This window comes from Somniosus microcephalus, chromosome 16 (genome assembly GCF_052327205.1).
Source record: "Somniosus microcephalus isolate GS21.2 chromosome 16, FLI_Smic_1.0, whole genome shotgun sequence".
Lineage (NCBI taxonomy): Eukaryota > Metazoa > Chordata > Chondrichthyes > Squaliformes > Somniosidae > Somniosus > Somniosus microcephalus.
This window is the reverse complement of record NC_141002.1, coordinates 103,010,710-103,024,311: the sequence shown is the minus strand read 5'-3', so window position 1 is coordinate 103,024,311 and position 13,602 is coordinate 103,010,710. Positions and strand designations below refer to the sequence as shown.

The window sequence follows — 13,602 nt, the reverse complement described above, 5'->3', positions numbered from 1 at the left end:
TTTTGGGGGTCATTTGCTGCCTTAGAAAAGGAGCTAGATCAGTGTCTCTCAGGAACATAGGAGGAGGCCATTCAGCCCCTCGAGCCTGTTCCTCCATTCATTGAAATCATGATTCATCCGTGACATAACTCTAAAAAAACGCCTTTGCTCCATATCTCTTAATACCTTTGGTTAATAAAAATCTATCAATCTCCGATTTAAAATTAACAATTGACCCAGCATCAATTGCCGTTTGCGGAAGAGAGTTCCAAACTTCTACCACCCTTTGTGTGTAGAAGTGTTTCCTAACTTCACTCCTGAAAGACCTGGTTCTAACTTTTAGGCCATGTGCCCTAGTCCTAGACTCCCCAACCAGCGGAAATAATTTCTCAAATAGTGAAGGGGGTTGAGGGATTATAGAAATAGTAACACTTCTAAGGATAAGGAGTAAGCCATTTAGGACAGAGATGAGGAGGAATTTCTTCACCCAGAGAGTGGTGAACCTGTGGAATTCTCTACCACAGAAGGCAGTGGAGGCCAATTCATTAAATATATTCAAGAAAGAGTTAGATATATTTCTTAAGGCTAAAGGGATCAAGGGATATGGAGAAAAGGCAGGGACAGGGTACTGAATTTGGATTTTTTCCTGGAGAGATGCAAAGGAACTTGGTTACCTAAAGCAGGAGGTTAAAAGGCGTGTTCAGGATAGAGTAATCAATGGGCTCGGACGGAGTGGGACTGATGGGTTTATCTCACTCTCGATAAATACTTGAAGGGAGAGAATTTGCAGGGCTGTGGGGAAAGAGCGGGGGAGTGGGACTAATTGGAAAGCTCGTTCAAAGAGCAGGCATGATGGGCGCCTTCTATGCTGTATGATTTTCTATTATAATCTGAATGCTTACCAAATCTGTCATAGTTCTGCGTACTGTTCATCGCTGAAACATTTCCTGGTTGATTTTGTAGGTGGCACATATGACAAGAAGTAAAATGAAACTACAAGATACAGCGTTCATCGGGCCTGGGCTCCTGTTCCTGAACCAATACTTTAATAGTTTTATTAATGAGTACTTTGTACTATGGGCAGCGATGGTAAGTACCTTATGTTTATTTCTTTGCAAAGAATACAAATTTAGACAATTCAAAGCATTGTTACTCCGTGTTCCAAAACCTCAAATGTTGGAGAAAAAGTTGGGATTGTGAATTAAATGTTGGTACGAAATACTGAGCCCATTCTGTCCACTGTCATATTGGAGGTGGTTTGTGCTCAAATTGTGATGTGACTATTGAAATTCAGACTATTTTGCACCCAATATCGGCACAGCACAGGTTTATAAGCAGAGTGATCCCACTCTGGGTCATCCCCAGAAATGCTCCTCCAATTCTGACCTCTTGCGCATCCTGGATTTCCTTCATTCCACCATTGGCATTCCATCTTTCTCTAATTTGTCTTTTTCTCTGTCTCGTTTCCACTGTTTGACATTCTATAATACACTGCCAATTGAGTAACAGTTCCCTTCTTATTCCTTAATTGTAACCAAACATTCAATCATTTTAGGAACAGGAGGAGGCCATTCAGCCCCTCCAACCGGTTCCGCCGTTCAGTTAGATCACGGCTGATCTGTATCTTAACTCCAACTACCCGCCTTGGTTCCATATCCCTCAATACCCTTGCCTAATAAAAATCTATCAATCACAGTTTTGAAATTTTCAATTGACGCCCCCTGCCAGCCTCAACAGCTTTTTTTTGGGGGGGGGGGGGGAGTTCCAGATTTCCACTCCCCTTTGTGTGAAGAAGTGCTTCCTGACATCACCCCTGAACGGCCTGGCTCTAATTTTAAGGTTCTGCCCCCTTCTTCTGGACTCCCCCCACCAGAGGAAATAGTTTCTCTCTATCTACCCTAACAACTCCTTTAATCATCTTAAACACCTCAATTAGATCACCCTTTAATCTTCTAAACTCAAGGGAATACAAGTCTAGTCTGTGCAACCTGACCTCTTAATTTTAGAGGTGAGCTCTCCCCTGGAACTAAATAATTTGATAAAAATGTTTTTAAAACCAGCGATTTCAACCTGTTATGCAGCCAACCAAAGGAAAATTAATAAGTTTCTGGGATTCTGGGGTCCTTTAAAACCCTCCTTACAGCGAGCTTTTGGTCACCCTTCCTAATCTCTCCTCCATTAACTGCCATGGGGTGTTTTTCTATGTTGAAGGTGTTCTCCAAGTGTAAGGGGGTGTTGTTGTACTGGATGATCACCAAGACCGCCTACTTCCACAACATCGGCCCGTCTCCACCCCTGCCTCAGCTCATCTGCTGCTGAAACCCTCATCCCATGTCTTTGTTACCTCCAGACATTGACTATTCCAACGCACTCCTGGCCCGCCTCCCACCTTGTACCCTTTGTAAACTTGAGCTCATCCAAAGCTCTGCTGCCCGAATCTCTAACCTCCTCCAGCCCTACAATCCTCGGAGCTCTCTGCACTCCTCCAATTCTGGCCTCTTGCGCATCCTGGATTTCCATCCCTCTACCACTGGCGGCTGTGCCTTCTGCAGCCTAGGCCCTAAGCTCTGGAATTCCTTCTCTCCGCCTCTCCTTAAAACCCGCCTCTTTCACCTGTCCTAATATCTCCTTGCGTGGCTCGGTGTCAAATTTTGTTTGATAATCGCTCCTGTGAAACGTTTTACTACGTTAAAGGCGCTATATAAATGCAAGTGGTTGTTGGCTGGTTCATGAGATGTAAAATCTGAGCCCGGTTTTGATTTTTTTTCAGATCTTCTCCCTGTGCGATTTGCTGATTTACTGCACTGCTGTCTGCATTCAGATCGCATCACACCTCCGCATTGAGGTCTTCAGAATCCCGTACCAAGCTCCTGAGCAGGTTCAGAACCACCGTGACTGACAATTTGCCCACAAGGAGGAGGCAGAAGTGGAGAGGGTCCACACCAGTGAAAGCCAGACATTATCTAGCAACAGAAATCCTGATCAAGTGCTAAACCAACAAGACCTTATTAATCTAGAAGGCCCTGTAATTATCAATTAAATTATTTCAATACAGTTTCAAAAAGAATGAACAGCATCTGTTGTAATTCCTCGCCCACCCGATAACGTCAAATGTGCATGCATAAAATTCGAGCTCCATAGCTGCACGTTTTTGCAAAGCTTAATATCATTTCCACCGTAGCCATTCATGTTTATATGCAAGGCCTTGCAATCGGACTCTCTATGACCTAACCCTTCATGTGAAATGTTCCAGAGTGTGATGATGCACCAGGTCAAGTGGTGGGAAGGTCTCGGTGAGAAAAACCTACTGTGTAATGCGGCACCAAGGTGAGCCAGCGCAGACCAGGTTTGGGGCTTGGGGGGGAGGAGAGGGGAAACCATGTCACAATCTGATTCTTTCCTGAGTTGCGATCCAGTTATCGATTCTGTGCAATCGGGTAGAATCCAAGTCAGCTGTGAGGGACTAACATTCGATTTATCTGCCAACGACTCACTGTCAAACAAGGTAGCTTCCTTCTGTAAAACTGCACAGCCGCACAGGGCAACACCAGCGGAATAACGTGATCTGTGGTTACAAAGGGAACATTGTATTAATGCATATAAACAGTTGAATGCTGGTATTGTTTTGTGAATGGCAAATGTCCTCCTCCTAATGGGCAAATTACTGTGTTTGAATCAATGTAAGCTACTGATGTGTAGCTCTCTGTCCTTTTTAATTTTGTCGTTTGTTCTGTAAGACAGCATTAGAAAGATGGTCATAATGTGATGGCGTGAGTAAGGGTCATGTATGCGTAATGATGCAGTTTCTCAATGAAGAAACATTTATTTTTTACACACAAACAGATTTTGTTATACAATTTTAACCTAAACTCTTGTACTGTGCAATATGTTTAACCTGACGATGCAAATAGCACACAATGCTATCTGATTAGAACTCCAGCAAGCTGATATTTCCGTCGCTAATCTGTCAAATTAACAAGCGGATGTAGGGGTGGGGGAGGTGGGCACCTGTCGATTTGTAGAACAGAGAAAGGTTTGGAGACAAGTTTAATAACGTGTAAATTCTGCTGTAGTTGTAACAGTCGACGGTGTTCAATGTATTGTGACAGACAGAAGGTTTACACTACATATCAGCCGTTCCTTCATCGTCGCTGGGTCAAAATCCTGGAACTCCCTCCTTAACAGCACTGTGGGAGTACCTTCACCACACGGACTGCAGTGGTTCAAGAAGGCGGCTCACCACCACCTTCTCGAGGGCAATTAGGGATGGGCAATAAATGCTGGTCTTGCCAGCGACGCCCACATCACAGAATCACAGAAACCCCACAGTGCAGATAGAGGCCATTTCGGCCCATCAAGCCTGCACCGACACATATCCCACCCGATCCCCGTAACCCCTACACCAACACATATCCCACCCTATCCTTGTAATCCCACGTATTTAATCCCCCTAACACTAAGGGTCAATTTATCATAGCCAATCAACCTAACCCGCACATCTTTGGACTGTGGGAGGAAACCGGAGCACCCGGAGAAAACCCACGCAAACACGGGGAGAATGTGCAAACTCCACACAGTCACCCGAGGCCGGATTCGAACCTGGGTCTCTGGCGTAAACTGTTCACTAATCGACCGGTTAAGCTTCCAAATTCTCATAACTAACTTTAGTTTTGATAGTTTAGATTGCCGGTGTATACTGTTATCTAGTATTACTGCAGGCTCAGTAGTGGAATTATGAGAGTGCACATAATGCAAAAAATAGACATAATCAGCCTATTGATCTACAATGTTACTCGCTAAAACTTTCTAAATGTAAAAGTGGAGTTCCTCAGGTTGTCCTACAGATATATTTATATGCTGCAAATTTTTGCTTTCTGGGTGGGAAAGTTACTTAATTTAGCTCTGAGCAAACACGTGACTCTTGTATTGTCTTTCTATCTTTCTTCAATTAAACTAAAAATCAAATGTACATAAAGGTTTTTGTCTCATTAACTTTGCGTTGTCCAGAAATATAATGGAGCGGTTTTTGAAGGACTCGGATTTGGACATAAGAAATAGGAGCAGGAGTCGGCCATACGGCCTCTCGAGCCTGCTCCGCCATTCAATAAGATCATGGCTGATCTTCGACCTCAACTCCACTTTCCCGCTCGATCTACATATCCCTCGATTCCCTTAGTGCCCAAAAATCTAGCAATTGATCTCAGCCTTGAATATACTCAACGACTCAGCATCCACAGCCCTCTGTGGTAGAGAATTCCAAAGATTCACCACCCTCTGAATGAAGAAATTCCTCCTCATCTCAGTCCTAAATGGCTGACCCCTTATCCTGAGACTGTGACCCCTGGCTCTAGACTCTCCAGCCAGGGGAAACATCCTCCCTGCACCTACCCTGTCAAACCCCTTAAGAATTTTGTATGTTTCAATGAGATCACCTCATTCTTAACTCTAGGGAATATCGGCCTAGTCTACTCAATCTCTCCTCATAGGACAATCCCCTCATCCCAGGAATCAGTGGTGAACCTTCGTTGCACTCCCTCTATGGCAAGTATATCCTTCCTTGGTTAAGGAGACCAAAACTGTCCACAATACTCCAGGTGTGGTCTCACCAGGGCCCTATATAATTGAAGTAAGACGTCTTTACTCTTGTATTCCAATCCCTTTGTAATAAAGGCTAACATACTATTTGCTTTCCTAATTGCTTGCTGTACCCGCATGTTAACTTTCAGTGATTCATATACAAGGACACCCAGGTCCCTCTGAACACCAACATTTCCCAATCTCTCACCATTTAAAAAATATTCTGCTTTTCTAAGTTTCCTACCAAAGTGGATAACTTCACATTTCTCCACATTATACTCCATCTGCCATGTTCCTGCCACTCACTTAACCAATCTATATCCCCTTGCAGCCTCTGAGCCCTCCTCACAGCTTACTTTCCCACCTAATTTTGTATCGTCAGCAAACTTGGATACATTACACTCGGTCCCTTCATCTAAGTCATTGATGTAAATTGTAAATAGCTGAGGCCCAAGCACTGATCCTTGCAGTACCCGGCTACTTACAGCCTGCCAACCTGAAAATGGCCCGTTTATTCCTACTCTCTGTTTTCTGTCCGTTAACCAATCCTCAATTCATGCTAATATATTACCCCCAACCCCAATAACAAAAACTTGCATTTATACAATGCCTTTAAAGTGGTAAAACGTTTGAATCTAGAATGAAACATGCACAGACACGTGAACAGGACGAAGATATTCAGCCTCTGGAGCCTGTTCCGCCATTCAGTTAGATCACGGCTGATCTGTATCTCGACTCCATCTACTCACATAGAAACATAGAAGATAGGAGCAGGAGTAGGCCCTTCGAGCCTGCTCCGCCATTCAATGAGATCATGGCTGATCATCCAAATTCAGTACCCTGTCCCTGCCTTCTCCCCATATCCCTTGATCCCTTTAGCCTTAAGAAATATATCCAACTCTTTCTTGAATATACTTAATGAACTGGCCTCCACCGCCCTCTGTGGCAGAGAATTCCACAGGTTCACCACTCTCTGGGTGAAGAAATTCCTCCTCATTTCAGTCCTAAATGGCTTACCCCTTATCCTTAGACTATGACCCCTGGTTCTGGACTCCCCGGCCATCAGAAACATCCTTCCTGCATCTAGTCTGTCCAGGCCCGACAGAATTTTATAGGTTTCGATGAGATCCCCTCTCAATCTTCTAAACTCCAGTGAGTATAAGCCCAATCGACACAATCTCTCCTCATACGTCATTCCTGCCATCCCAGGTATCAGCCTGGTGAATCTTCGCTGCACTCCTTCCATGGCAAGAACGTCCTTCCTCAGGTAAGGCGACCAAAACTGCACACAATACTCAAGGTGTGGTCTCACCAAGGCCCTGTACAACTGCAGCAAGACATCCTTGTTCTTGTACTCGAACCCTCTTGCTACGAAGGCCAACATACCATTTGCCTTCTGAACCGCCTGCTGCACCTGCATGCTTACCTTCAGCGACTGGTGCACAAGAACACCCAGGTCTCTTTGCACTTCCCCTTCTCCCAATCTATTGCCATTCAAATAATAATCTGTCTTCCTGTTTTTGCCACCAAAGTGGATAACCTCACATTTATCCACATTATAGTGCATTTGCCATGTTTCTGCCCAATCACCCAACCTGTCCAAATCGTACTGGAGTTTCACGACATCCTCCTCACAGCATACCCTCCCACCCAGCTTTGTGTCGTCTGCAAATTTGGAGATATTACATCCAATTCCCTCGTCCAGATCATTAATATATATTGTGAACAGCTGGGGTCCTAGGACCGATCCTTGCGGTACCCCACTAGTCACTGCCTGCCACTCGGAAAACGATCCGTTTATTCCAACTCTTTGCTTTCTGTCTGCCAACCAGTTCTCTATCCAAGTCAATACCTTGCCCCCAATCCCATGTGCCTTAATTTTGCACGCTAATCTCTAATGCGGGACCTTATCGAAAGCCTTCTGAAAGTCCAAATACACCACATCCACTGGTTCTCCCTTATCTATTTTACCAGTTACATCCTCAAAAAAATTCCAGTAGATTAGTCAAGCATGATTTACCTTTTGTAAATCCATGTTGACTTTGTCTGATCCAGTCACTGCTTTCCAAGTGCTCTGCTATTACATCTTTTATAATGGACTCTAGCATTTTCCCCACTACCGATGTCAAGCTTACCGGTCTGTAATTCCCCGCCTTTTCTCTACCACCTTTTTTGAATAGTGGGGTAACATTAGCTACCCGCCAATCCATGGGTACCGTTCCAGAGTCTATCGAGTTCTGGAAGATGACCAGCAATGCATCTACTATTTCTAGGGCCACTTCCTTAAGCACCCTGGGATGTAGATTATCAGGCCCTAGGGATTTATCGGCCTTCAGTCCCATCAATTTTCCTAACACCATTTCCCTACAAATGCTGATTTCTTTCAGTTCCACCCTTTCATCAGACCCTATGTTCCCCGACATCTCTGGGAGGTTATTTGTGTCCTCCTTTGTGAAGACTGAACCAAAATATGTATTTAGTTGGTCTGCCATTTCTTTGTTTCCCATTATAAATTCCCCCGATTCTGACTGCAAGGGACCTACGCTTGACTTCACCAATCTTTTTCTCTTCACATATCTATAAAAGCTTTTACAGTCAGTTTTTATGTTCCCTGCAAGCTTACTCTCATATTCTATTTTCCCTTTCTTAATTAATCCCTTTGTCCTCCTTTGTTGAATCCTAAACTGCTCCCAATCCTCAGGATTATTGCTTTTTCTGGCCAATTTAGATGCCCTCTCCTTGGACCTTATGCTATCCCTAATTTCCCTTGTTAGCCACGGTTGGGTCACCTTTTTTGTTTTATTTTTATGCCAAACTGGGATGAACAAATTCTGTAGTTCATCCATTCAGCCTTTGAATGTTTGCCATTGCCTATCCACCGTCAACCCTTTGAGTGCCATTCCCCAATCAATCCTACCCAACTCGCTCCTCAGACCATCGTAGTTTCCTTTATTTAAATTGAGGACCCTAGTCTCCGAGTCAACTACTTCATTCTCCATCTTAATGAAGAATTCGATCATATTATGATCGCTCCGACCCAAGGGGCCTTGTACAACAAGATTGCTAATTAATCCTTTCTCGTTACGTAATACCCAGTCTAAGATGGCCTGATCTCTGGTTGGTTCCTCGACATATTGGTCCAGGAAACCATCCCGTAAACACTCCAGGAATTCCTCCTCCACAGTATTGTTACTAATTTGGTTGGCCCAATCTATATGTAGATTAAAGTCACCCATGATGACTGCTGTGCCCTTATTGCACGCTTCTTTAATTTCCCTTTTAATGCCATCCCCAACCTCCGCCTTACTGTTTGGAGGTCTATAAACCACTCCCACTAACGTTCTTTTCCCCTTAGTATTTCTCAATTCTACCCATACAGATTCCACCTCATCAGAGCTAATATCCTTCATTACAATTGTGTTAATCCCTTCTTTAACCAGTAATGCTACCCCACCTCCCTTTCCTTTTTGCCTATCTTTCCTGAATATCGAATACCCCTGGATGTTGAGTTCCCAGTCCTGGCCTTCCTTGAGCCACATTTCCGTAATCCCAACCAAATCATATTTGTTTACTCCTATTTGCGCAGCCAATTCATCCACCTTATTACAAATGCTCCTCGCATTAAGACACAAAGCCTTCAGGCTTGTTTTTTTAACGCTCTTAGACCTATTAGAATTATTATTTACTGTGGCCATGTTTGGTTTAAACCGTTGATTTCTCTGACTGCCACTTTTGTTTTTCTCCTTCCTATCTTTTGCTTTTATCCTTGTTTCCCTTTCCTCTGTCTCCCTGCTCAGGTTCCCAACCCCCTGCCATTTTAGTTTAAACCCTCCCCCACAGCACTAGCAAACACTCCCCCTAGGACATCGGTTCCAGCCCTGCCCAGGTGCAAACCGTCCGGTTTGAACTGGTCCCACCTCCCCCAGAACCGGTTCCAATGTCCCAGGAACTTGAATCCCTCCCCCTGGCACCATTCCTCTAGCCACGTATTCATCTGAAGTATCCTTCTGTTTCTACTCTGACTAGCACGTGGCACTGGTAGCAATCCTGAGATTACTACCTTTGAGGTCCTGTTTTTTAATTTATCTCCTAACTCCCTATATTCCGCTTTTAGGACCTCATCCCGCTTTTTACCTATATCGTTGGTGCCTATATGCACTACGACAACTGGCTGTTCACCCTCCCCTTCCAAGATGTTCTGCAGCCGCTCGGAGACATTCTTGACCCTTGCACCAGGGAGGCAACACACCATCCTGGAGTCTTGTTTGTGGCCGCAGAAACGCCTATCTATTCCCCTTACAATTGAATCCCCTATTACTATAGCTCTACCCCTCTTTTTCCTCCCATTCTGTGCAGCAGAGCCACCCCTGGTGCCAGGAAGTTGGCTGCTGCTGCCTTCCTCTGATAAGCCATTCCCCCCAACAGTACTCAAAGTGGTGTATCTGTTGGAGAGGGGGATGGCCACAGGGGACCCCTGCACTACCTGCTTGCGCCTAGTACTCTGCCTGTTGGTCACCCGTTCCCTTTCTTCCTGTCCAACCTCTACCTGTGGTGTGTCCAACTCCGTAAATGTGCTATTCACGATGTCCTGAGCATCGTGAACGCTCCAGTATGTATCCAATCGCAGCTCCAGCGCCGCAATGCGGTCTGTCAGTAGCTGCAGCTGGATGCACTTCCTGTACATGTAGTTGTCAGGGACACAGGAAGTGTCCCTGAGTTCCCACATATCGCAGGAGGAGCAGATCACGGGGCCCGGCTGTCCTGCCATGACGTACCCTTTAATTAATTGAATTTAAATTAAATCAATCAATCCCACTAATTACACTACAGTTAACTGGTTTACCAACAGTCCCTGCTACACTAGAGAGACCTTAGAAACTATAAACCAGAGTTAAAGTTTAAAAAAAAGAGAAAAGTACTCACCAACCAATCACTTACCTGCTTCCTGGTGACGTCACACTTTGATTACTTTTTACCTCTCCCCCCTGCTGTTGAATTAGTCGGGCTGCTCCTCACTCACTGCCGCCAGTTTTAAACTGCCGCCGATGCTCAGTGTTCCCACGCAGGTCCGCTCTGGTCGGGCTGCTCCTCACTCACTGCCGCCGATGCTCAGTGTTCCCACGCAGGGCTGCTCTGGTCGGGCTGCTCCTCACTCACTGCCGCCAGTTTTACCTGCCGCCAATGCTCAGTGTTCCCACGCAGGCCCGCTCTGGTTTCCTATCCCTTAATACCCTTGCCCAACAAAAATCTACCAACAAAAGCAAAATACTGTGGATGCTGGAAATCTGAAATAAAAAATGAAAATGCTGGAAATACTCAGCAGGACAGGCAGCGTCTGTGGAGAGAGAAACAGAGTTAACGTTTCAGGTCGATGATCAGGGTAACAATCTGAATTTTGGAATTTTCAATTAGCCTCAACATCTTTTGTGAGGAAGACAGGTCCAGATTTCCACTACCCTTCCTGACATCACCCCTGAACGGCCTGGCTCTAATTTTAAGGTTATGCTCCCTTGTTCTGGACTCCCCGCCCCCCACAACCAGAGGAAATAGTTTCTCTCTATCTACCCTGTCGAATGCATTAATCATCTTAAAACACCTCAGTTAGATCACCAGTTAATCTTTTAAACTCGAGGGAATACAAGCCTAGTCTGTGCAAATTGTCCTCACAATTTAACCCTTTTGGCCCTAGTATCAGCTGTATTTGATGCTGTATTTGGAGCGCGGGCGGGATATTTACTGATGCCTTGCTGACTGGGTCTAATGGATGTACAGGCTCACTATAAAGTCCGTCACCGCAGCAATGGCCCCGATTGTAACTCCCTCCGCCTGGCGGAAACTGGGGGGAGAGGGGGCAATTAAAATAAGAGCAGCGATTCAACATGAAATGATTAGTTTAGGTTGTTACTTAGAACATAAGAACATAAGAAATAGGAGCAGGAGTAGGCCATACGGCCCCTCGGGCCTGCTCCGCCATTCAATAGGATCATGGCTGATCTGAATCTAGACTCACGTCCACTTCCCTGCCCTCTCCCCGTAACCCCTAATTCCCTTATCTGCTAGGAAAATGTCTATCTCCATTTTAAATTTATTTAATGTTGCAGCTTCCACAGCTCTCTGGGGTAGCAAATTCCATAGATTTACTACCCTCTGAGTGAAGAAGTTTCTCCTCATCTCAATTTTGAAAGGGCAGCCCCTTATTCTAAGATTATGCTCCCTAGTTCTAATCTCACCCATCAGTGGAAACATCCTCACCGCATCCACCCGATCAAGCCCCCTCACAATCTTATATGTTTCGATAAGATCGCCTCTCATTCTTCTGAACTCCAATGAGTAGAGTCCCAACCTACTCAACCTTTCCTCATACGTCAACCCCTTCATCTCTGGAATCAACCGAGTGAACCTTCTCTGAACTGCCTCGAGAGCAAGTATATCTTTTCTTAAATATGGAAACCAAAGCTGCACGCAGTATTCCAGGTGTGGCCTCACCAATACCCTGTATAACTGCAGCAAGACTTCCCTGTTTTTATACTCCATCCCCCTTGCAATAAAAGCCAAGATTCCATTGGCCTTCCTGATCACCTGCTGCACCTGCACACTAACGTTTTGTGTTTCATGCACCAGGACCCCTGTAGTGTATGTACCCGTCTACCTTTAAGAGAACTATTGTATGTAACCATTCACCTTTAAGAGAACTATTTTAGGTGTGGCACTACTTTGTTTGGCTTCTGTATACTGTAATACCGACGGTGACCACACCAGTATATAAGTGTTGTGTCAGGATTTATTGGGCAGATTCGCCCTGACCTTCGAATAGTAAAGTCCTGTTTTAAGCTACTCTGGTAGTCTGTGTATTAATTAACTAAACAACCCACAGACTTTACAGTGGCGACGAGTCCGATCGTACCCTGCGGCAACAATACTTCCGAAGCAGTTAACGAGCGTCGAGAAGAGGCAACCGCCCTCGTCGTTCTGCTGGGAGAAAACTCGAGGCTGCAGAACTAGAAAGGAGGAAGAATTTAGAGACAAAGACTTCCATCAGCAACAGGCACTGACTGTCCCTTCTGCCACGGTGAGGAGTGAGCCGATCAGCACGAGAAGCAAGGCGGCCACGGTGACTGTGAGTAAGGGAAAGTAAAAAGAATAACCGGAGCATAAGGGCGGTGCACTCGACCACGGTCGAGGGGGAAAGGAGCCGGACAGAAGTCGGGTCCAGAGGCGCTGAGACTGGGGCAGCGTGGAGCAAGGAAGCCGCGGTACAGACAGGCTGGGGGACGCAACGGCGTCGTGAGACAGCTAGACCGCGACCGGCGAAAAAGGCCGGGCAGCGACCGAAGCCACGAAGCGCTGCGACCGGGAATGTAGGCGCGGGAAGAGATAAACTCAGCCGCAGCCGGGGAGGGAAGCACCGGACTGCGAGAGGGCTGGGAGGCGCGATTGGGAGCCGAGCGAGCGGGAGAGGCAGAGCCGACCAAGGGAGACTGAGCGAGAGCCAGTCCAGCGGCTGAAACTGTTCTCCGTCAACGGGGTGTACCCAGCGCCGGTAGAGCCGAGCGAGCGGGAGAGAGACAGAGCCCGAGCAAGGGGAACTGAGCGAGAGCCAGCCAGTGGCTGAAACTGTTCGCCGTCAACGGGGTGTACCCAGCGCCGGTTGCCCTGCCGAGAAAAGGGAAAGCACTGAAGCCGACGCGCAGGCTGTGAACCTGAAAGCCAGCGGACGTCGCCCGTGGGGAAAGTGTACCCCTCCCGCCAGGGAAGAAACGCGGGAAGCCGCCATTAGGCGGGGAAGAAGACAGAAGCGGGAAACCGCCATTGAAGTGGGCGGGGAGAGAAGATAAGCGCGGGAAACCGCCATTTTCGTGGGAACCGCCATCTTGGAAAAAAAAAAAAAAATTTAAAGAAATAATTCGTGGTGTTTATCAGGAAGAGAGGAAGATGCCTAGGCGTGGTAACATCAACGATTTTAATTCCGAGGCAGAAGACTGGGCCACGTATGTGGAACGCATTGAGATCTATTGTGAGGCCAATAAAATAGAAGAAGATGACAAA

The 13,602-nt window shown here is 46.0% G+C and overlaps 1 protein-coding gene across 2 annotated transcripts in view; it reads left to right on the top strand.

Moving 5' to 3' along the window:
* chpt1 (choline phosphotransferase 1) overlaps positions 1–4,954 on the top strand; it is a 31,694-nt gene extending 26,740 nt beyond the window's left edge. For both annotated transcript variants that reach the window (XM_086009607.1, XM_086009606.1), the window contains 2 exons: positions 943–1,068; positions 2,750–4,954. In XM_086009607.1, coding sequence (XP_085865733.1) covers positions 943–1,068; positions 2,750–2,878 — 255 coding nt within the window. In that variant the 3' untranslated portion in view covers positions 2,879–4,954. The remainder of the gene's footprint in view (positions 1–942; positions 1,069–2,749) is intronic.
* The last annotated feature ends 8,648 nt before the right edge of the window (positions 4,955–13,602 follow it).